Here is a 26,697-nt window from a genome sequence, read left to right as displayed (position 1 = left end):
AAGCTTTCTAATTGATGTATCAATACCGGAAGATGACAACGTGTCTCTAAAAGAAATGGAGAAACTCTCAAAATACAAAGACCTGGAAATAGAGGTAACTAGAATGTGGAATCTGAAAACAGAAACAATTCCTATCATAGTAGGTGCATTAGGCATGATAAAAAAATATTCAGACAAATACATAACAAAAACACCAGGACTTACAAACACATATAACATACAGAAAATTGCACTACTAGGCACTGCACACATCCTACGCAGAACACTTTCCATACAATAACCATCAGAGCATCACAACAAATCACAGCACATACCCAAGGCACACAGAGCTGCGCTCGGTAGTGAAGTGAAAGCACGCTATAAAAATAAAACTACTGAATAATAATAATAATAATAATAATAATAATAATAATAATAATAATAATAATAATAATATAAGTACTCCTCCTGCTCTTCCTCGTACTACTACTACTACTACTACTACTACTACTACTACTACTACTACTATTACTACTACTAATACTACTACTAACTTGATTAAAATGCAATTACTTAATCACTCACCTTTACCAATATTTTATTAGTATTTACCAATATTTTACCAGTATTTTCAATATATAAATTACACTAAAGTCTTCTCTCGTGCATATCTCATATCTACGTTTTGTATCTTTTTCAGTGTTTTGTAACGAAGACACATCAACTAACAATGGTACATTCAAGTGGCCAATGACAAAAGTAGGAACTAATGCGACGATTCCTTGTCATGCAAACGTAGCAACAAGAAACTGGTTCGTTTGGATTGTTTTCTCTCTTCACAAATTTTGAAGTTTTCCCTTTTTAAATTTTTCTAAGAGAATGTTACACAGTTTACTAAATAAAACACCTACCGAGATTTAGATTACAGAATTCATGTCCGTCAGTTCAAATCCCTTAACACTGGTGTTTTCCATTTAATTTAGAATGTGACATAATTTTTACTTGGTCTAACTACATCAACTAGATTATAAGAACAAATTACAAACAGATAGGCGCAGGAGTGGCTGTGTGGTAAGTAGCTTGCTTACCAAACACATAGTTCCAGGTTCAGTCCCACTGCGTGGAATCCTGGGCAAGTGTCTTCTACTATAGCCTCGGGTCGACCAAAGCCTTGTGAGTGGATTTGGTAGACGGAAACTGAAAGAAGCCCGTCGTATATATGTATATATATATTTATATATATGTGCGTGTGCATGTTTGTGTGTGTATGTTTGTCCCCCTAGCGTTGTTTGAGAACCGATGCTGGTGTGTTTACGTCCCCGTCACTTATCGGTTCGGCAAAAGAGTCCGATAGAATAAGTACTGGGCTTACAGAGAATAAGTCCCGGGGTCGATTTGCTCGACAAAAGGCGGTGCTCCAGCATGGCCGCAGTCAAAGGACTGAAACAAATAAAAGAGTAAAAGAGAGAGTAAAGAGAGATCAACGTAATTCTTGCATTCCAATGTGATTGATGAAATAAAACGATGGGACATATTTGATAAAAATTTTTCAGTTCATCCAGAACAAGTCCATATATGACATCAAGGAAGTGTTCGCCATTTACCGGTGTGTGGCAAGAGCCAGACATGTCTCAGTGTAACAATACAGAGTGGATCACTGGAAAACTAAAGAACATCACCACCAAAGGCATTGATGAAGGTGAGTGAAAACCAGTTTCGAAATACTCTTACAGCAGATTTATTAATTGTTTCAGCATGAAGAGGAGCTGTGTATGTCTTTGTATGAGTGTTCATTACAATTACTGTATGTGTGTATGTGTATATGTTTCTGATTAAAGTTATCTACCAAGTAGTAATACGTAATAATTTTTCTTTTGAGCTCTCATATTATGTGTTCATGTTCTCCAAAGGGGGATCAATTTGAATCCGTTACGGAAACTTTATGACAGAAGTTAATACTTAGATTTGAATTTAATATTATATCGTTAAAATTTTAATGACTTTTTGTAGAATGGCCACGGAAATACAATACAGTGGAAAAGCAATAGAAATAATCACTTTATTAATTTATCTCTACAGGTTTCTTTTATAGAAGTTTGAACTACCAATAATTTCTTATGATGTTTCGTATACGAAAATCTAATTTCGTTTTCAGTAGGAATAGCTTTAGAATGTTAGTTAATAGCACTGCTAACACGGTAGAACTCACCATTGATTTATAAATCTCTTCATGTTCTTGGTATTATATTATGGTTTCGTAACGAATTACGGCGTCCCCACAAGAAATTAATAGAGATAATGTCGGTTCATATCTTTGTAAATACATTACGTGATGCTGATGGTTGTAAAATATTTAAATGTTCAATGATGCAGGCCACATAGTTGCGTACCATAGAATATGAACAATTTATCAATTTCATTTGTCACCATAAAATTTTTAATATTTTCATGAGCCTTAAATGCTGAGATTTTTTTCATATGGCCTTGAGGAAGTCTGAGCAATATTAAGTATTAGAACTACGACTCGTTTTGTATTTTGTCATTGGAAGAATAGTTTCGTTCAGATTGACTGCTGTTTCTGAAGGCTGATGTATTAGCTCATTAGTTTTTTTTACTTGTTTCAGTCATGTAACTGTGGCCATGCTGGGACACCGCCTTTAGTCGAGCAAATCGACCCCAGGACTTATTCTTTGTAAGCCTAGTACTTATTTTATCGGTCTCTTTTTCGCCGAACCGCTAAGTTACGGGGACGTAAACACACCAGCATCGGTTGTCAAGTGATGTTGGGGGGACAAACACGGACACACAAACACGCACATGCATATATATATATGTATATATACATATATATATATACGACGGGCTTCTTTCAGTTTCCGTCTACCAAATCCATTCACAAGGCTTTGGTCGGCCTGAGGCAATAGTAGAAGACACTTACCTAAGGTGCCAGGCAGTGGGACTGAACCTGGAACCATGTGGTTCGTAAGCAAACCACTTACCACACTCACACATTCAAGTATGTCTCAAACTATAAACGATCCCATTTAATGCTGCAAAGTAGGAGACACTAAGGATACATAACAATGAGTATACAACTGATGAACTGAACACATTTAGCAATTTCTGCACCACATTAAGTTGGAGACGTTAATGAACTTTCAGTGATTCATTAATTGCTGTGCTTAATTTGCCTCTAATATTTCGTTACAACTTCGTTTTCTCTCCCCAGACGCAACATAATTTCGTCTCAAAGCAGCTGTTACAGTCACTATTTTGTTAAACTTTTCGTTGCAGAAAATTTTGAACCGGTTTCAACAAAGCTCCTAAATATTTCAGAGAAATCAGTGTATTTCAAAAAAGAAGATGTTGACTTGGCTGTAGATGTACTCAAGAAAATGGTGCCATTGATATCGAATGTGTCCGTCAATATAACACTTCTTCGTATCAACAATATGATAAACACACCGGAGAAGATTTTGGTTGAGGCAGAACAATTTAATAGAAGTGTCAACAGGTAAAATTCACATCTCATTTATTGTTAGTGCAGTAGCAGTAGCAACTTCAGCGGTGGGCAGGGGTTGCAGCAGTGGAAGCAGTGTCGGCGGCAGCAGCCGTGGTAGTAGTAGTAGTAGCAATTGTTATTCTTGCTGTTGTTGCCGCTGTTGCTGGTGGTAGTGGTGATGGTGTTGGTAGTGGTGGTTGTTGTTGCGGTGGCGGTGGCGATGTTGCGGAAACAATATTAGCAATAGCAGTAACAACGACAGAAGCAACATTTGCAATAGTCATGTGAAAAAAATATTTTAATCAATATAATTAATATGATTAAACCTATATCTAATTACATATATGAAACATACTGTCAACTGAAGGTTGTTTTCTCGGTTTTCTTACAGAATGCTGGACATCATAGAAACAATCCCAGAACAGATTCCACTGGGAGAGCAGTCAGTCACAGCTTTATATTCTAATCTTGGTATTGGTGCTGCCAAAGTGGAGAAGGACACTTTCAACGGCCTCACTTATGCTGTTTCATATGGAACCAATGAAACAGAAGCAAGGACTGAGGTACAATAATTTCTCTTGATTACTGTCTTATTGAATGTTTGTTCTAAACACCCAAGTTAATAAAATATATTAGGATGAATTATAATGTTTTTATAGTTACGTAAAGTAGTTATGTTACAGAGCTCGATAGAGATAGCAATTTAAGTACAAAATATAATAATATACGCAGCACACAGATTATATAACTTTGCAATAACGCTACCATAATAATCCTCCTACTACAGGGACAATGTCTGAAATTTGTTGAGTGGGTAGTGTCAATTACATTGACTCCAGTACTTCAGTGATACTTATTTCCCTGAGCCAGAAACAATGAAAGGTGAAATTTGAACATAGAAGGTAAAGACTGAAGACTGTCATCGCACCGCCTAAAGCTGACAAAGGAAAACTGCATGAACAAATATAAACCACAAATAAATATGGAACAATAATAGTTTACACACATCTTTATCACTATTTTACTGTGAATTTTGGGGTTTTGAACTCTTCCTAAAAACGGAAATGTATCTATATATATTCCTTTACTACCCACAAGGGGCTAAACATAGAGGGGACAAACAAGGACAGACAAACGGATTAAGTCGATTACATCGACCCCAGTGCGTAACTGGTACTTAATTTATCGACCCCGAAATAATGGAAGGCAAAGTCGACCTCGGCGGAATTTGAACTCAGAACGTAAAGACAGACGAAATACCTATTTCTTTACTACCTACAAGGGGCTAAACATAGAGGGGACAAACAAGGACATACAAACGGATTAAGTTGATTACATCGACCCCAGTGCGTAACTGGTACTTAATTTATCGACCCCGAAAGGATGAAAGGCAAAGACGTGTGATTGCTTTAGATATATGTATTTCTTTATTGCCCACAAGGGACTAAACATAGAGGGGATAAACAAGGACAGACAAAGGATTAAGTCGATTACATCGACCTCCCCCCAGTGAAACTGGTACTTATTATCGAGCCCGAAAGGATGAAAGGCAAAGTCGACCTCGGCGGAATTTGAACTTAGAACGTAACGACAGACGAAATACCGCTAAGCATTTCGCTCGGCGCGCTAACGTTTCTGCCAGCTCACCGCCCTATATCTATATGATCTGCCTCGTGTGTGAGTGTGCGTGTGTGTTGAGCGTGTTGTGTGTGTGTATGATTTCTTTGTGTGTGCTTGTGTTTCTGTGTGTGCATCTGTTCTGGTGATCCGCTTTCTTCCTTTTCAGAGTTCCGCCCTCATGCGCCCAACCATTAACACAGGTTCACACAGCAAAGTAAAAAAAAAAAAATTCCTTCCCCAGAACACCATATTTCCGAAAAACAACTCTTCATGGCTGAAAGCTTTTAGTAATACAATTAAAATAAAATTGTACTCCTAATACAATCGAACGAAACCAACGCACGCAGAGGAAAAACAAAACCTATCAGTAGATCTTTCAAGCTTCCTCAAGATTATTGTTATAATTTTATATGAACATCTAACAAAGTACTCTCTCTCTCTCTCTCTCTCTCTCTCTCTCACGCACACATATTCTGAACTGAAAAGAAATCTGGGATCTTTTCCTTTTGAACGGCAGTTTTCAACACAATTTCTAGCTAACTAAACACTTTTAAACTTCGTATACTGGTAGAATGTGTCAAAATAAAACATTTTTTCTCTTGGCTTTCTTGAGAAAATTGTAATTTGTAAGTTTAACGTAGTTTACGCAGCAAATGATTTTAGCTCAATAGAGGCTATTGATTGGTTAAAATTCGAAAAATTAAACTCTGTTAAACTTACAAATTACAATTTTCTCAAGAAAGCCAAGAGAATAAAATGTTTTATTTTGACACATTCTACCAGTATACGAAGTTTAAAAGTGTTTAGTTAACTAGAAATTGTGTTGAAAACTGCCGTTCAAAAGAAAAGATCCGAAATCTGTTACTTAATTTTTAAAAATCTTTTATTGAATTCAATAGAAATTTTGACACTTGACCTGTTGAAAACCTTTCGAAATCCCTGCTTACACAATTTCAAATATGTTCTTAACTACGCACAGAATAAGAGAGCAAGCTGTCCTAATTTCTATTAACATGTATTTGAAGCGACTGTCAGCCTGTATAGTGGGAGGAACATTGGATGCCAATGTCTAATGAGTAACTATGTGAGTGTGTTCCTCTGTTTTTATATATGTGTGCAAAACGTTTCGGAAGGATTACCAAATGATGAAAATGGTTCAAATGATTGAGATAGCCATAGCCTTGTACACTGTTGTATTCATGTAACTAGGTACCCGCAAGTAAGTCAAATATTGGGACAGTAAGAAGAAAATTACTGAATACACGAATAATTAGTTGACTAAAGTTGAAACACCTCTGACTACTTGTGTATGAAGCAGTGGTGGTGGGTGATAATGAGAGTTTTATCTGTTATGTTAACTGTAATGTTGTAGTAATGTATTTGTGGAAAAAAGTTGAAGTTACAAAAGCAATAACAAGCGTAATAGCAATAATTCCTTTTTTGCAATGGATCTCGAAGCACAAAATGCTATAAATGATAACACGAAAATATTGGCATAAAAGATATTTTTGAATGGGAAAATCAAAAGCTACTTGTGAGGCTTCTCCTATCCAGAGGATTTTTCAAATCAATATCTATGTCTTTCGAAATCCTCTATTCCAAGAAATAATTATTTCACTTCATGTTCTGTGAAAAGTTTATAAAAATTTTTATGACGTCAACAAAATTCAGTCGTAGAAGTGTTTTTCTTTTAAGTATCAATTTCATTTTTTTTTCCATTTTCCTCCACCAGATATATCAGAACTCAAACTCAAATGTAGATGATACGATGGACTTCATTTCTTTACCAAAGAGTTTATTAAGACATATGAAAGACGAAGAACTGGTAAACATTTCAAGGATTTCCATGGTCAGTTTGCGGGACGATAAGCTATATAGGGTATGGTACAAGAATAGAAATATTTCTTTCTCTGGTTAACCTAAAGTAGTTTGAATTCATTCATGCATTTTTGATAATGGAAGAAACAATACTAATATGACACAATTACCAATGTTTATATGTTTGTGCATATGTATATATGGACATGTTTGTGTGTTTGTATGAGTGCACTTCTATGCGTGTATGTATGCGTGTGTGTATATGTGTGATTTATGATGCATATTACAAACTCAGGGCGGCGCTTGTTCTGAATTATGCCTCGGCGAATTTACTTTTAACGCACTTTGTGTGTTGAAATCACAGTTCTTTCAGAAAATATACCACCAAATAATCAAACATCGGCGTGTATTCATTTAACAAGAAAAGCATTCACAGTAACTTGGAAGATTCGGACTGCTAAGTCACTTTGACAAACCGATGATGGTTAAGCCGAACGAAAATTCGAAGTCATTGTCAATATTGTTATTGTAAAAAATAATATATTTGTACTCAAAATAATATGTTTGTACTTTAAAAGCTACCATGGTTCTGAGTGTAATAAATTCTTGTAAGTGATTATAAGAGACGGAAGCTGGAAGGCGCCTGTCATACCTATATATACATTTTTTTTATTATTTTGCACATTACTTAATCATTGATATATTATTTTCATTATATATTTAATATTTCTATTATATGTAATTTTCTAGATGGAGTAATTTAATTGTTCATTTTGAATTGATGGAAGGTGTTTTTTTTCTAATTTTTATATATATATTATAGATTGTGAGATTTGATTTAGTTTTTCTAAATTGAATTTTTTCCTGTAAATTAATATTATATATATTATATATATAATATATATATATATATATATATATATATATATATATATATATATATATATATATATATATATATATATATATATATATATGTATGTATGTATGTATGTATATTCCTCTAGTTTCAGCTCAGAGCTGTGGCCATGCTGATGCACCGCCGTTTTGCTACACTGTTATTAATAAGAGCCTCCTTTTATATGTGGCACTTGATGAACCATAGAGTTTGATATAGCTACCCTCATCTGGAATAATGGAATCATCTTAAAATTTCAAAGAAATTTAGTTTAATGACCGCCTTTGGCAGTAATTACAGCTTGAATTCTACGAGGAATGGACTCGTACAAAGTATGAATTGTTTCGAAAGGAATGTTTTGTCCATTCTTCAGCTAAAAGTCTCCATTCTTGTAGTGATGAGGGTAGAGGATATCGACTCCTTACTTGTTTTTCTAAAATGCACAATAAATGTTCAATAATATTGAGATCTGGGGACTGTGGTGGCCAGATTAAGATGTTCAACTTCACTAGAATGTTCCTCGTGCCATTCAGTAATAACTTTAGTTGTGTGAATTGGTGCATTATCATCCCGAAAGATTGCGTATCCCTCCGGAAGCAGTTCCGCAACCAAAGGATGAATTTGATCAGATAAAAACTTAAATAGACTTGATTATTAATTTTGCCATGAGGGAAACCATCGGGTCGGCGTATTTCCAAGTTATAGCCCTCCGGATCATCCTAGATGCTCCTCCATCTTTAACAGTTGGAAGAAGCCAGTCTGGGTCAAATGCTTCTTTAGGTTGTCTCCACATGTATACTCGGCCAGTGATCGGAAAAAGGGTAAAGGACGACACGTCCTTGAAAATAAATTTCCCCCACTGCTCTAGGGACCGATTCTGTGGGGTTTTACTCCACTCTAAACGTTTGCAACGTTTGTCTTCTGACTTCAACCTTCCAATGAAATCGGGCTCTTGAGCTGGGACCAGTTGGTCATCAAAATCTGCCGCAATTTTGGGAGCTGTACTTTTGTGAACGTTTCTAAAAATTCGCGTAAGAGTTCGACGGTCCCTATCTGAAAGCTTTGTTTTCTTCTCGAGTTTTGTTTCGATAAGGAGGCTTTTCTCTCTATTTCTCAAAGAAAGGCTGTCATTAGGGAGTACTTTATGATACACCAAACATTTCGGCTGGTTTCGTTACACTGCTGCCATACGAGCACCAGCAATTTAATATCTTTGAAACATATCTGTCAAATGAATAATTACCCAATGATACTGAATAGAAACAGCAATTTAGCTAAACATATTCAGCATCACTAATAATAAACCAAAAACATAAAATAAACCAGCTTTTAACGGTTTTATAGACATTTCAAAATTATGATGCTATGATGCAAGGTGTTTCCATTATGTTGTCCTACCCCTGCATATTATCAGAAAAGATGGGGTGTATTTCCGCACATATGTATATGTGTATGCTTTGTATATATTTATATATATATACATGTGTGTGTGGAGGTGCAATGGCCCAGTGGTTAGGGCAGGGGCGGAGGCGATCCCTGCTGTACTCTTTCGTCACAACTTTCTCTCACCCTTTCTTCTGTTGGTCTGCTCGCTTAGCCAGCGGGGTGGCGTGATTTGAAGGCTAAAACAATGCGAAGCGCATCGTGACCATCGTGATAGAGGAGAATTTCTTTTTGAAAATGACTTTATGGAATATATTATGAATGAATTAATTAATTGGTGGTATGGGACTCAGAACTCAGAGCCGTGCAGCTATTGCCACTGCACAGAAATAAATATTGCAATTTGTAATTAAAGCTTGTTTATCCCATGTCTTTGTCGTATGTGTGTGTGTATGTGTGCATATACATACATACATAGGCGCAGGAGTGGCTGTGTGGTAAGTAGCTTTCTTACCAACCACATGGTTCCGGTTCAGTCTCACTGTGTGGCACCTTGGGCAAGTGTCTTCTACTATAGCCTCAGGCCGACCAAAGCCTTGTGTGTGGATTTGGTAGAAGGAAACTGAAAGAAGCCCGTCGTATATATGTATATATATATGTGCGTGTGCGTGTATGTTTGTGTGTCTGTATTTGTCCCCTTAGCATTGCTTGACAACCGATGCTGGTGTGTTTATGTCCCCGTTACTTAGCGGTTCAGCTAAAGAGACCGATAAATAAGTACTGGGCTTACAAAGAATATGTCCCGGGGTCGAATTGCTCGACTAAAGGCGGTGCTCCAGCATGGCCGCAGTCAAATGACTGAAACAAGGAAAAAATACATACATACAAATATGTGTGTATGTACAGGCATTTATGGGCATAAGAAAATAAGACGCATCAAATACATTACATACATCAAATACAAAATATGTATATATTTATACATGCCAAACGAGAGAAAGCAAAAGGTGGGAGCTCTCAGATGATTACTATATCGTCTGAAAGAATTAAACACTTTTCTCACCATGTATATATATACCTTTATATTCATTTATATTTTTTAATATTTTTTTATATCTCTTTATATCTTTATACTCTACATTTTTATATTTTTCTATACTTACATTCTTATTTTTCACCTTTTTATATATTTTTTTATCCTTCGTCCTGAATTCTCGCCCCTCCATCTTTATCCCTATTTGCTCTCATTACCAGGTTCCTTCACGTCTGTCTGTATTTATATATGTATATATTTATTTATTTATTTATTTATATTACCTCAACATCCAAACTTCCTCATTCTACATTGAGAGAAGGACGAGATGGACGCTTCATTTTTATGCTGTTGCCGCATTATGTCGTACGCGAATGAGAGGATTTGCATCCCCAACGTAGAATTTTTGATGTAATACATGTCCTTGAGGTAGTAGTTGTGCGCGGCTGAAGAAGGCCATAGACACACATTATGCATTGTTATAAATCCTTGGCATCATGTTTTTATTTGATTAATATATATATATATATATATATATATATATATATATATATATATATATATCACCGTGATCACCGTGACCGACCAGGCTATCAGATGTTGCTACTCATCACTGGTCACGATGCGCTTCGCATTGTTTTAGCCTTCAAATGTCGCCACCCCCGCTGGCTAAGCGAGCAGACCAACAGAAGAGAGAGTGAGAGAAAGTTGTGACGAAAGAGTACAGCAGGGTTCGCCTCCGCCCCTGCCCTAACCACTGGACCTCCTCACACACACACACATATGTATATATATACATATATATATATATATATATATATATATATATATATATATATATATATATATATATATATATATATATATATATATATATATATATATTCGCAAGCGTTATCTTCAGCGGGTTGAGACACCAAATTCCTCTCACAATATTCTTGTCAACCTGAAGGTGTTGTAGAAATCACTTATCCCATGGTGAATATCCAAGGACGTTGAACACAGGTAATGATATTTCTGTGACGGTGATAACCAAGAGACCTTCTTAAGTACACAGTCATACCAGCAACTTTTAATGTTAACTGTTTGGATGTAAAACCGAATTATCCATTTCTTAAAGCCAGGACAACCCTCAGCTGTGAATTTCCATCTAATATATATTGTGTTGATCTGTTGTACTGACTGAAGTGATGATATGATTTAATGATGTCGAAGTACAACAACTCTGATTTCATGCTTTAACGATGTATTTAATAAACTTTTCTATGAAACTAAATACTTTATCTAACGGCTTCCCTTTACAGGTACAACACAAATCTAATACCAAAGCAAATACTAAAATTAACAGCCATATTTTTGCTGTAAATATTCCTAACGTTCATGCCCCAGTTACCAATCTTGATGAACCAATTAGAATATCACTCCATGTAACAGATCCGGTAATAAATATCTATTTATTATTGCTGTTGTTGTTCTCGTTGTTTCTTTTCATTTCAAGGACATACTTAATTCCTCCTGAAATAAACATGGACCACGGCGCTACAAATAGTACAAGTAGTAGTTGTAGCAGTAGTTGTTGTTGTTGTTTTAGCTGTTGCAAGTGACAATTATAACTATATCTTTATAATGTGTGTCATGGACATGTTTCCAGTTATTTGTGTTGTATTTTAGTATCGCCAGTATATTGTTTTCATTGATTGCGGCTGTGTATTTTAAATTTGGTTAATTTCTTTGGGATTTCGTTGACAGTTGTTGTTGTTGCTCTTCTTTATCCTGTTCTTGTTGTTTACCTTCATGCCATGCTTGACCTTGTTGACCTATTATAAAACACATTACAATCGTGAACATCACGATATTTAGTTCATTTAACATTTCTAGAACTACACTAACTAATCTCTTCTGTCATTGTTATAGTGATGCAATATAAATTAGGAGAATATACATAGATATATATATATACGCTCACAGTGTCAGTAATAATTAAACATTTATAAACTTAGCTTAGTAATGATTCATTATATGTATTTTAATATTGATTAAAATATCAGAATTTATATTTTTTCCAGAATGCCATCAACCCCCAATGTGTCTACTGGAATGAATCCTCCAAACATTGGGCGACAGAAGGCTGTAATATGTCCCGCTATGTACCTAGGAAGAAAGTATTTTGTTCCTGTAACCATCTTACAAGTTTTGCTATACTAATGGTTGGTAACATTATGGCGTGTTGTTAACTGCCTGTAAATTGGCAATTGTGTCTATGGATAAATAATTTCAACGCCTATTAAATTTCATGTTGGTGGATAGTTCAGTAAATATGTGACATTGATATTTTGTAATAAGTCACTGTTGTTCTTGCTGCTACGGCTGTTGTTTATTACTTTAAACTCACGATGGGGTCCGTTAGGTGCACCAAGTCGCCATCCTCAATAAAATGCGTGAGGTTTCTTCCAACACGGATGTGAAGGACAGAAACAGTCATCTCTCCTGGAATTAATATCTATTGCTTTGAAACTCTCAGACTGTTACTCTAAGTGATAGATATTTAATAGCACAATAAACATGTTTGCAGCTTAGAATTTTAATCATTGGTCGTTTCATGATTCTCTTACAAGATCTCTCCTCTTATTTAACTGACAATTTGTGTCAATAATCCACATGTATCCAATATTTATCAGTTTTTACAACACTCCTATTAACCATAAAAACCATATCCCTATATATTATAGATTATTTAAGCCTAAGCGAAGAGTTGAACTCACCCAATATGTTAGTACACTCCATACTGGTTCTATTATCATCTGACATCACAATGACGGAGATTAAATAATCAAGTCACGGATGTTGTTTCTATCATTATCAGTGTTTTCAGGAACACTACTGATTCAACTCGTCTTTATTACTGTTTTCGTTTCTATTGTTTTTATTACCAAAATGATTCCAATTTCACATTTTAAATGTATCTAGCTAATTATTCATCTCATATTTCACGTCGTACATCGGTCCTCAGTTAACAGATCGTTTCAGTGATGCACCTTGAATTAGTTGTACTGATAACATAAGATACACGTTCAGTGAATTTGAACTCAAGGTTTAAACGCTGATGGTATATTGCAAGCTGGCAGAAACGTTAGCACGCCGGGCGAAATGCGTAGCCGTATTTCGTCTGCCCTTACGTTCTGAGTTCAAATTCCGCCGACGTCGACTTTGCCTATCATCCTTTCGGGGTCGATTAAATAAGTACCAGTTACGCACTGGGGTCGATATAATCGACTTAATAACTATGTCTGTCCTTGTTTGTCCCCTCTGTGTTTAGCCCCTTGTGGGTAATAAAGAAATGGGTATATTCTACCTGGACTCAGATGTCGCTTACATACATTATATATGTAGTAGTGCTTCATATTGTAATTAAGTATCATGTAACATGTAATAGGAGATGGTCCCCACGTATATGAACACTCATAATTTATATAAGTATTGACTTAGCATATAAGAAAGGAAGAGGAGGAGGGGATAATACGTTGTTGTTTGTTTCTATTGCAGAACGTCTACCAGAATGAAGGAGATTTAAAGAATAGTCAACTCTTGTCTATTCTTTCTAACATTGGTTCCGGAATATCATTTGTCTGTCTCATTCTGACAGTAATAATTCATGTTTATTCAAAGTAAGCATTTCAATTTCTATTTCCTTTTATAAACTATTCAAATACATTGAGACAGTGTCCATCAGTTAGTGGGTCTCTCGCACATTGGTAAGCATGACGTGGTTGATGTCTGCGGGAAAATCATGGATGTGAAGAGAATTCCAAGGTCAACAACTACACTATAAGAGTAAAAACAATAACCAGAATTGCATGTGATTTCTCATTACTAACCGGAAGATTGATGAGGAAACCTAGACCACTGTAAAGAAATTAGACTCATTCCCAAGGTTTTCTATTTATCACTTTGCAAAAAGAAAACGTCTACCTTTTCATATATCATCTCACTAATCTATGTTCTGTGTTCGACTCACATTTGTTAATTAGTTATAAAAATAACAATGGAAATACCATCAAGCATAATAACCTATACAGCTGTTCAGAAAGTCATATTTAACAGCAGGCAGTGTGCCACAGATGTGGTCAGTCCCTCCGGAAGAGGAAGCGCTCCAAATTGGTCAGCCACGAAACAGGGCAGGCGGTAGGTGATAACAGAAGCTATGTACATCTGTGTCGCCTCCGCCCGTCCTAGTAGAGATAACGCCCTTCCAGACCAGGTCCGGATTAAGGCAGTCTTCTTGTTTGTGATGTCACAACAATTCTTCTCTATCTGAAGGTCAGGAAACAGGCCCCTAGCGTTTTAACAGGATCTTCCGTTCAACTTTTCGCTCCAGGTGCCGAGTTGCAAGCCGAGTGACTTATTGTGGTTTATTTCTGCTCATGCCACCGTTTCGTATCGTTTGATGGCGTTTCCTACACAAGGTAGCTGCCATTCATCAGACACGATTATGGAGATGCCACCCGCATACGCGGTAGGCGTTCTTCTACAACTCAGATTACGCGGAATGCCGCTAAAGTCTCCATCCTTCGCAGTAATGGCTCAAGAGCCAGCACATTCAAAAGCTGAGACAGGGGACATCCCTAGCGAACCAATCGCCTGATGTTGAACATTTCGAGAAGAAACCGTTCATTCATACGAGAGACTAGATGTTGACCATAGAAGCTATCCAGCCGCGGAAAGTTAATTTTATCCTCCCTGGAAAAAAGCTATCCAACCGCGGAAAGTTAATTTTATCCTCTCTGGAAAAAAAACAGTGCTGCCACCACCCAGGCGATATCTATCTCTGGTGGTACTTTTTATCCGGGACGTTCTTCGCCCCATATATGAAGGCAGAACTACCACCTCATTAGTTTTTAAGGTCTGCATAGAGTTCTCACGAACTTTCTCCTCAATCACAAAATGTACCTCTACTGAGGCAAAATTTTTGCTTCGAGCCACCTATGCGACATCCTTCCATATTGGCCCGAGGCATTTCTCAATTTTCTCCTTGGCTAAATTTTCAATTCTTTAGTTTTCTGCATTATACCATTTGTGAACAATTGTTTTGCTCCTCGTTTCTATGGTAATGTCACTAGGTGGGCCAATGTTCGCATCGCCCCGTTCATCGTCAACATTCCATAATATGTCTGGTACTCAGACCGTGGAATATTTTCTTGGTGTACCGTGACCGCTGCCGCAAAATGTCTGGCAGCTATACTTGCCGCACTTGTTTTTGGATTTTCTTTAGATACAGCCATTCGTTCTTTAATAATTTCAACTGTCATTTTTTTCCGTAAGAGAAAAATACAACAAATATTTTTTCAAATGAATTCTCTCTGAAGAAAATTTAAATCAATTTTTCTCCTGCGAGAGAGACAATTTTTCACATCGTCCCCCGTCGAATGAGGACAGTTAAAAACAAAAACAAAGACCTGTAAACAAGCTACAAACAAGCTGTAAACAAGTTCATGAAAATAATCACACAGGTTTAAAATCTTTCCCCCGTCGGCGGAAAGCACACAATTTCAGCAAAAGCTTGCTAAGCAGACAACAGTTCTTAACAAACACGCAGTAACAAGTAATCACAACAATACCTTCACGGTCCTATTAGCGTTGAAAAACAAAACTTCTCTAGAAATTGGCGCATATGACACCTCTTATCAGACTGTTCTGCGCATGCTCATTTATACTAACTAGTATTGTTCACTTAGCCAATAACGGGGTGTACAGATTCCTCATACAACAATAAACTAAATAATAATCGAACTAGCTTCTAAGAATGTATTCTACACGAAGAATGGTCAAGCAGATGTCCTTAAACTTTTAGCGATAGCTGGCTTACAACTCTCTCCGTGGAGAGTTAAAGAAATTATCCAGTCGCTGATGAAATCCCAACATAAAATTGAAACTAGTCCGGCTGATTCTTACTTTTATTGCTACAAAGATATTGTAATGTAATTCCTACAACTGTACATCGAATCTATCACCGACTAAAACCTACAAATATAATATAGCATTGCTACGAATGTACCAACAATGTATATTATGTGTGTACAGCATCGCGTCCTACGTTTAATGTAACATGTACAGATACCTGACTTGTTCTTTGACTATAAAGAACTACCATCATAAACAACCAGACCTTCCCAGTCAGCACAATAAACAATAAACATAATGTTTTATATCTCATACAGATCATTATACACAGCTATTTTACACATGTCTATATACAAATTCTAAATAAATATTTCATATATCATTTATATTTCGAATGACTATCACCAATATACGCAGTTGTAGTTAACTTTTGATGCATTGAGCAATTTCTTTAGGTTTATGTTAATTAAATACAATATTATTATTTTTCTTTTTTTTTCATTATCTCAGAACCCTATGGAAAGTAATGGCTTCAAAGATTTTAGTAAATTTGTGCATTTCTTTAGCTGCCACTTATCTTACCTTTCTTGCTGGGTTCCAAGCATATAGCACAGAAATAACAGCTGTTTGTAAGGTAAGTGAAAACACATTTAAACCAGTACATATTTTGTTTTATATAAAAAAATTATGAAAAAAAGTCTATAACTTAAATAAATTTCATTCAGTAAAAGTCCATGTTGTAGCTATTTCCAAAGTCTTCTAACATTTCTATAAATATTACATTTGACCAGTGAGGGAGCGTGGATAAGTGCTTTCGGGTTTTCGACGCACCATCGTAAGGACCTGAGTTCGATACCTTAGGCCAGACACTTTTTCACGCTACTAGAATCCATACAGCTAGAAAATAATGAGTGCTACCTGTATTTTAATAGGGCCAGCTTTGTCACATTCTGTGTTACGCTGAATTTTCTTGACAACTACATTAATGGAAGCGGTTCCGGGCGGATTGGCATCAAAAGGGTTAATCGGATCGACAAAACCCCTCATCGCCATAACCGACGGTGAACCTTTTCTCATTTGACCATGATTAATTGTCAGATGATAACATTATGATCAGAAATACCAAGTAATAAGTGATCAATTTTTAATTGGTGTAATCGTATTTTTGTAAGACATCTTCTGCGTCTCCTAATGACTTTATATAAAATGTTTTGCTCCCTCCATATGTCTATGCTCGCTTCCTGTTCATATTAAAACACTTTTATGATAAAAATACCAGTAATGAGTGGTCGATTCTTAATTCATATTTTTGTAATTGTAATTTTGAATCGTATTTTTGTAAAACATCTTGCAAACCTCCTCTCGCCTTATATAAAAAAACATAGCTCACCCCACATGTCTATACTAGTTTCCTCTTCAGCATGCATTCAATTTTATTCTATCTCCTCATCTAATCAGCCATTTTTAGGAAGAGGCAAATGAGTCGATGCCATAGTTCCTGATACTTGATTAGTACTTTGATGTATGGATGCCCATGAGGGATGAAATATAAAGTTGAACCCTGTCTTCCCTCCGAAGTCGATAAGTTAGGGTAACAATCGAGTAATGAGATCGATAGTATAGACTAACATCGCTCTCTCTCTCTCTCTCTCAAACTTGCGCAACTTGCCACGGAATTGTTAGGGCGCCGGACAAAAGGCTTAGCGGCATTTCGTCTGTCTTTACATTCTGTGCTCCAATTCCACCTCTCAAATTTCGTGATCAATAACATAAGTACCAGCTTAGCACTTTGGTCAATGTAATCGACTAACCTATTCACCAAATTTCAAATCTTGTGCCAATAAAATAAAGAATTATTATTATTATTATTATTATTATTATTATGATGATCATCATCGTCATCATCATCATCATCATCATCATTATTATATATTATTATTATTATTATTATTATTGTGATTATTGTGATTATTATTATTATTATTATTATTATTATTATTATTATTATTATTATTATTATTATTATTATTATTATTATTATTATTATTATTATTATTATATTATTATTATTATTATTATTATTATTATTATTATTATTATTATTATTATTATTATTATTATTATTATTGTTATTATTATTATTATTATTATTATTATTATTATTATTATTATTATTATTATTATTATTATTATTATTATTATTATTATTATTATTATTATTATTATTATTATTATTATTATTATTATTATTATTATTATTATTATTATTATTGAGATTATTATTGTGATTATTATTATTGTGATTATTATTGTGATTATTATTATTATTATTATTAATATTATTATTATTGTGATTATTATTATTATTATTATTATTATTATTATTATTATTATTAGTAGTAGTAGTAGTATATTAGTAGTATATAGTAGTATAGTAGTAGTAGTACATAATGGTAATGTCGTGAATTGGTAAAACATGAAACGAAATACACTTTTATATTGAATGACGTTTTTCTGAATTTTCTGTTGATTTTTCAGTAAGATCTGTTTAAAAATGTATCCCCCTGGGTCACTAATATAAAATATCAATCAAGGCCTGGCATCTGTACGCCACCTCTGCAAAATAATACATATTCAATGCCTTGTGTGTGTGTTACATATCATTAACTTTGTTGTTTTTGTAGGCAGTGGCTGCTCTGTTACACTACTTCCTTCTGACATCTTTCATCTGGATGGCTGTAGAAGCACTTCATATTTTCCTGGGCGTCGTTGTTGTATTCAACACATATCAGTCATCTTTTATTAAGAAGTGTTCAATTTTGGTCTGGGGTATGTATGGCGGCTTTCTGTCTTTCTGTCTCTAATTCCATCTCTCTCTTCTCACACATTGTTTTCCTTCATTTCTTTTCTCTTTCATTCTTTCATCTTTCATTCTCCTTTATTTCTCTCCCTCTCTCTCTATCTATTTTCCCACACTCTGTGTTAAAGTTTTGTATTGATAATAGTTGATTGGAAAAGGTTCACTTATTGATTTCATTGACCCGAAAATGGTGAAAGAATAAACTGACTTCCATGGGATTCGAACCCTGAGTACTGAACTAAACACTTTAAATCATGTCTTTTGGAATTATGTAAGTGGGTGCTACCCAGTAAAGGGCTCAGTTTATTTTTCTCCGTTATGCTCTTCTAATGTTACAGAAAGCATTGAAAATTATTGCTGTAAAGCATTTAGGACAGTGCTTTATAGCCTCAATCCTCTACATCGTAATCAATCTTGCAATATCTAAAAACACTTGTGAGACACGAAATTAAATTTCTGTTACTTAAAAGCAACCACAATCTAGGTTACCGCTTAGTCTCACAGTAAAATCCAGATTTATAAACCCAGAAGCATTAAATCCTTAGTGAAAATATCACTCCTATGGCACCTCGGTCAGCAGTGAACAGGCAGACCTATAATTGAGGACATTCTATTTATGACCATCCTGTCAATACAGCAAACACTACAGTGTCCAAACTGAAAAGAAGCCCGTCGTATATATGTTAATATATATATAATATATGTATGCGTGTGTGTGTTTGTGTGTCTGTGTTTGTCCTCTAGCATTGCTTGACAACCGATGCTGGTGTGTTATATCCCCCGTTACTTAGCGGTTCGGCAAAAGAAACTGATAGAATAAGTACTGGGCTTACAAAAGAATAAGTCCCGGGGTCGAGTTGCTCGACTAAAGGCGGTGCTCCAGCATGGCCGCTGTCAAATGACTGAAACAAGTAAAAGAGAGAGTATGGGCTGAGACGTTTCGTGGATTCACATCTGACGATGAACATTCTTAGAAACCGATTCCTATTTATAAGTTAGGTGAAATAAAGAGATAATAAAGTAGACTTAAAGACACCACAAATAATCATATTTCTTATTCACCCGACCTTCTCACTTCTATAATTTGATGGAAGTTGGAGATGCTATATCTTGGTTTAACTAAATAAGAATTTAGTTAAGGCTGAAGTTAGTTGACCAAATATCATATTAAGACAGAACCACCATAAGATATGTTGTTGTGGTGGTGGTCACTGTTTGACTTTAGATCAGTTCTACAGATTTATGAACAGAAACATTCTTGACTTGGCAAGCTCCTCATTCCAGAGATGGTTGTATTATATAATCCTGCCTTCTTTTTTAAAGAGAGTAAGGTATTATTCCCTCGTGACAATATTTGCTCCTCTTTCATGACTGTAGAAAATTTGAACATAAACCATATCTTAGAGAGAGCCACAAAAACAATTCATGTCTTAATATAATCAACTTGGAACAGGAAATATGCTAAATAACTTAATTGATAAGTGGTCGAATTAGATATTAATTTTGACTTAGTCAAGATGATAGCTCAACCAACAATAAATGCAGATGATCAATTTGATTATATCAGAAAGCTAGCAGGATAAACAGTGGTGACCTTCGCTTGAACAGATTGGTAAATTGATAAGATGAGAAAGTAGTTGAAGCGAGATGTAAATATCTATACATGTGTAAGAAGATTATCCTTAAATCCTTAAATCCTTAAAAGTGTTTCAGTCCGATGGCCGCGGGCCATGCTGGGGCACCAGGGTAAGCTATTAGAGCAGCCTAAAATTACATTTTCCTTCAGACAGTTTCACTTCGATCTCATCTCTAAGACTTACTCATTTTGCACTTTCACCTGATGCACACAAGTAATGTGTGAAGAGGTTTGTGAGAGTGAACTTTTGTTGTCTTCTGTGTAATTTGATCTTTACACCATTGTCCAGAACGTCCAGTATTTTTTCACTTTTTGTTTCCCACTAAAACACATATTTGATAGAATCGAAGTTCTATGTTAGCCGTACATATTCTTGAAACCAAAGGATCAAATGTCTAGGTGTGGCCTGTTTGAGATACGAAATATATTATTAATTTCTTTTGGGCGAAAACATAATCAACTATATCGATTCAATTTCATATGTTTATTATTATAAATTTTCATTAACATCTACATATGCTTATTCCTTTCTGTAAATATCGTTGTCAGGTATTCCAGCTGTCATTGTCATAATTACTCTGGCAATTAACAACACACAATTACAATCAAAAGTGATCAAGCGTAAGTATTTATGTGTTTATTGCCCTAATTTTCTCCGGTTTTCACAACTAATATTACTCGATTTATTTATGCGTTGAATAATGAAGAAGCTACCATCAGATGAAGCCAAGGATCTGATCCCTAGTAGCTACACACTGATACTGTTTTTGCTTTCTTTCTTTTTGATGTCTGTCTTCTCATCTGCTCCGCCTTTCAATTCACTAAGACTAAATATCTATTAGGACATAGCTTAAAAAATATGGATGAAAGTAATATACAAAAATAAAACAAAACATGTACATCAAGGCAGATGTGAGCAACTTCGCAACGGCACTTCGGGCGATTGTTCAGTAAAATCGAAAGCGGCAGTGAACTTTAGTTCCTATCTTGTTGGGCTACTGCGGCCTTCGGCGGCTGATGCAGAATGCTGCGAAAAGCTGATAACGGCAGTCGAGATACCAGAAACATTGAGCGACTGTAAGACGCATAAATCGTCTTTTGGGGCTGGTCTACCAAACAAGTTTTATATATATACGCCAGACGTATTCGCAGATGTCTACTCCAACGGAAAACAAAATGGGATAATTCCCAGTTTTTTTAGTAATTCCGATGAAGGAAAGCGCAAACAGGGGCGGAGACGTAACTTAAAATCCCCAGCCCATACCTCTACTCCACACAGAGATTAATGATTGATTTTCTATTTCTTTGTAGCTGTTGGTTATCCAGCACGGCTTTCTATGCTGCCCTCCTGGCTCCCGTGGCGCTCATCCTCCTCTTCAACATTACTATGTTTTCTCTCGTTATGAGGAGTCTTAACTCAATGCAAAATGACAAGAAATTTGAACACAAACCAAAAAAAGTACGTGTTTTTGGCATCGTTGGATTGTGTTTCCTGCTTGGATTTCCCTGGCTCTTACCGTTCTTTGGTTTTGGTGAAGCAGCTGAAGTGTTTCACCTTCTTTTTGCTATATTCACTCCCCTTCAAGGAATGTTTATCTTCCTATGCTACTGTATATACAAAAAAGATACCAGAGACGTCATTTGCCTGTTCGTATGTAAACGAAAAACATGGGAGCTGTGGGAAGATCCGAAGAATATAAAAAGTAAGTGTAATTTGGTCTCTTTAATTGCTAGAGTCACAAAAACCAATATTGTCATGATGTTACAATCATATCATCACTTTTAGGATAGACTTCGTCATAAATTCAACACCACTGTCATCATCATATCATCATCATCATCATATATACAAGTATATATCCTCACTACGTCTCTCTCTCTCTCTCTCTCTCTCTCTCTCTCTCTATATATATATAATATATATATATATAATCTATATAAACGGCAGTTTGTCTGTGCTTTTCTTGTGTCTGTTTTCTCGTACCCTCACTCTGACCACGGCTTTCAACACCGATCTGATGAAACTTGACACCACATAGCCCAATGTCATAATTCAAAATAACGCAGCGAAAATTTAAAAAGTCCCCCAGTTCTGAAAAAAATCGATAAATTCGACATGGGGTCGAGAATCAGAAACCCAAACCACAGACCGTCTAGGGGACTCACTCCCCTTTTTTAACTCTCAAAAAAAATTACCATCATTTTTTTTCATTTTTTTGCTATTTTTTGGCTAAAACTCTCTAAAAATGCTTATAGTTATTTCCCTTACAAACCTGAGCAACGCCGGCGATACTGCTAGTATATATATTATGGGTGTGTGTGTGTGTATGTGTGTGTGTTTGTGTGTGTGTGTGTGTGTGTGCGTCATCTACCCGTACTCATGTAAACGAAACAAAGTAGATATGAAGCAAGCTATGAAGGATATAAAAAGTAAGTGTGATTTTGCGTCTCTTATTCCTTCCACCAACAAAACCAATTCTGTCATGAGGGAAATAATCATAATCTTCATTTCTCAAAACTGCTTCACTACCAACGTTACAACTCTTCATCATAAACATCAATTTCGCTGTCATCCTCATCGTTCTCAACATATGTATATAATATATATATATTATATATATATAATATATATGTATATATATATATATATATATATATATATAATATATATATATATACATATATATATACATATATATATATATATATATATATATATAAATATGTATGTATATATAATATATATATATATATATATATATATATATATATATATATATATACATACATATACATATACATACATACGTGTACATACATACATACACAGCAGATATTATATATATATATATTATATATATGTGTGTATAATATTGGGGAGCAAATCCAAACTTACCGCGAAAAATTAGATTTAGTATTAAATCTAATTTTACAGTATAAATATATATATATTAAATTAGAGATAAAACCACTATTAGGCAAATCAAACAGTGAAAAACATAAACCAAAACAGAATAAAATTAATTAATATAATATACAAATATATAAAATATAAAATTCAAATTTAAATTATTTAAATTTAAAGCTAAAGATTAATTTTTTAAAAATTATTAATTTTACTTATAAATTTATATATTTATGTATATATATATATATAAATATTTATTATTATTTTTTATTTTTTATTTTATTTTTTATTTATTTAATTATATATTTATTTACATTGTTTATTTTTTATTTATTTATTTTTATTTTTATTTATTTTTAATAAAATATATTATATTAAATATATAACTATCAAAAAGTATCAAAAATTTAATAAAAGGTAAAAAACAAGTTATTTCGTGTGTGTGTTTGGTGTATGCATGTATGTGAGTGTGCTCACGTGTGTGTGCCTGTGCGTGTGTGGTACGTGCGTAGTAAACATTAAGAACAGATATCCTAAAACATCACTATACGTGTTTCAATAGCATGTTATTTCTCTCTAATATAATGTGTATTATATGTTACATTATGTAAACTCTCACATAGGTGTGAGTGGATTTGGTAGACAGAAACTGAAAGAAGCCCGTCGTATAATGTTTATATATATTAATATATATATATATATATATATAATATATATATATATATATATTATATATATTAACAATTGAGGATAAAATCTTTAAAAGAAATTATCAGTAGTTAGCGTAAAAAACCTCGTAAGAGAAGAAATCCGTAAATTTTTCCACTTTGAAATATTTATTTATATTATATTGAGGGTACTACTATTCGTAGATACCATACGCTAAGAGGGACCAATGCGGTCAAACTACTAAATAAACAAAATTTTACCGAATGCAAAACTTCAAAGCAAATCATTTAAAAAAAGAATTTAGTTACATATCACCTGTGATTTCGCAATTAATGCAGAATATGCATTCCATGTTCATCAGTGCAACAAACTCAAGATATATAAGAAAAACATAACGTTACAAGCTCGATAGCCAACGGAATAGTTCAATACTGAATTTTATTCCGAGTAAGCAATTTGTTACCGAATAAGCCCGCCATTGCGAATAAGCCCGCCATTTTCATTGATATGTAAAGATAAACATTCGTACATGCTACGACGAATTCTGCGGTTGGCTATCGAGCTTGTAACGTTATGTTTTTTCTTATATATCTTGAGTTTGTTGCACTGATGAACATGGAATGCATATCCTGCATTAATTGCGAAATCACAGGTGATATGTAACTAAATTCTTTTTTTAAATGATTTGCTTTGAAGTTTTGCATTCGGTAAAATTTTGTTTATTTTAGTAGTTTTGACCGCATTGGTCCCTCTTAGCGTATGGTATCTACGAATAGTAGTACTCTCAATATAATATATATATATATATAGGCGCATGGTTCCGGGTTCAATCCCACTGCGTGGCACCTTAGGCAAGTGTCTTCTGCTATAGCCTCGGGCCGACCAAAGCCTTGTGAGTGGATTTGGTAGACGGAAATATATGTGTGTGTGTGCGTGTATGTAGGTGTGTCTGTGTTTATCCCCCTAGTATTGCTTGACAACCGATGATGGTGTGTCACTTAGCGGTTCGGCAAAAGGGACGGTAGAATAAGTACTGGGCTTACAAAAGAATAAGTCCCGGGGTCGAGTTGCTCGATTAAAGGCGGTGCTCCAGCATGGCCGCAGTCAAATGGCTGAAACAAGTAGAAGGAAAAGGAAGGATATCTACATTGTCGTGAATTCGATCCTTTATCTCGGATGATATCCAGCCATCGGGTAAAATAGAATCAATGTACGAAAAGAGAGATATTTATAAACAAACAATGAAATAGGAATCTTCGAAATGAGATGGGGAGGTGACGAATCAAACTGCATGATTTTAAAGGCAAATAAATTTATTTTATGATCAGTGAACGTCTTGTAGTAAACAGTACAGCTTCCAAAGGGACTGGCACCAAGGCGCCCACCAGAACACGTCTGCTCTTAAGATAACTGATCAGAAATACAATTCGTAGCTTTTCTGGCATATGTGAAATATATCGTACATATCCATATATATATATACACACACATATGCCAGATAGATATTCATTTAGCAATGTAGAAAATTAAACCACAAATAATGCATAAATATACATAAAGCTATAGACCCACGTACGGAGGCGCAATGGCCCAGTGGTTAGGATCTGAAGATCGCAGTTTCGATTCCCAGACCGGGCGATTCCCAGACCGGGCGTTGTGTGTGTTATTGAACGAAAATATCTAAAGCTCCATGAGGACCCGGCAGGGGATGGTGGTGACCCTGTTGTACTCTTTCGCCCCAACTTTCTCTCACTCTTATTGAACGAAAACACCTAAAAGCTCCATGAGGACCCGGCAGGGGATGGTGGTGACCCCTATTGTACTCTTTCGCCACAACTTCTCTCACTCTTATGAACGAAACGCCTAAAGAGCTCCATGAGGACCGGCAGGGGATGGTGGTGACCCCTATTGTACTCTTTCGCCGCCACAACTTTCTCTCACTTTATTGAACGAAACACCTAAAAGGTCACGAGGCCCGGCAGGTGATGGTGGTGACCCCTGTTGTACTCTTTCGCCCCAACTTTCTTTCGCTCTTTCTTCCTGTTTCTTGAGAACGCTGCGATGGACTGGCGTCCGTCCCAGCAAGGGGGAACACATACGCCACAGAAAACTGGAAAAACGGGGTCCTGAGCCTGGTTAGGCTAAAAAGGGGCGACGTACGTTATAGACCCACGTACAATATATACAAACCGTGCAAACCTTTGACTGACATGGAACTAAATAGTTCATCATTTTATATAAAGTGTCCAGTTGCTCTGGAAAATATTCTTGAACCGCATTTGCTAATATCTTACAATATATCCCCGATAATCAATGACTTACAGCTAGTTTGTGTAACATGGTTTTGTATATAATTGCGTTGCTATACTTCCTTCTTATGTAGTAATATTTTCATTTGTGTTGTGATGTCTTGAAAACCAGTTGATGACAATTGTTGCTATTTTTAAATTTTAATGCCAAGAATTATTTGTGTTTAAAAATCAATAATATTTT

The 26,697-nt window shown here is 35.1% G+C and overlaps 1 protein-coding gene across 1 annotated transcript in view; it reads left to right on the top strand.

Annotated features, from left to right (window-relative positions):
- The first annotated feature begins 663 nt into the window (after positions 1-663).
- LOC115225510 (adhesion G-protein coupled receptor G6-like) overlaps positions 664-26,697 on the top strand; it is a 223,454-nt gene continuing 197,420 nt past the window's right edge. The window contains exons 1-5 of the mRNA XM_036513859.1: positions 664-791; positions 1,533-1,678; positions 3,274-3,493; positions 3,873-4,044; positions 6,834-6,980. Of these exons, the coding sequence (XP_036369752.1) occupies positions 730-791; positions 1,533-1,678; positions 3,274-3,493; positions 3,873-4,044; positions 6,834-6,980 (747 nt within the window). The 5' untranslated portion in view covers positions 664-729. The remainder of the gene's footprint in view (positions 792-1,532; positions 1,679-3,273; positions 3,494-3,872; positions 4,045-6,833; positions 6,981-26,697) is intronic.

The sequence above is a fragment of the Octopus sinensis genome, linkage group LG27, assembly GCF_006345805.1.
Source record: "Octopus sinensis linkage group LG27, ASM634580v1, whole genome shotgun sequence".
Lineage (NCBI taxonomy): Eukaryota > Metazoa > Mollusca > Cephalopoda > Octopoda > Octopodidae > Octopus > Octopus sinensis.
This window is presented reverse-complemented; position numbering and strand designations above follow the sequence as displayed.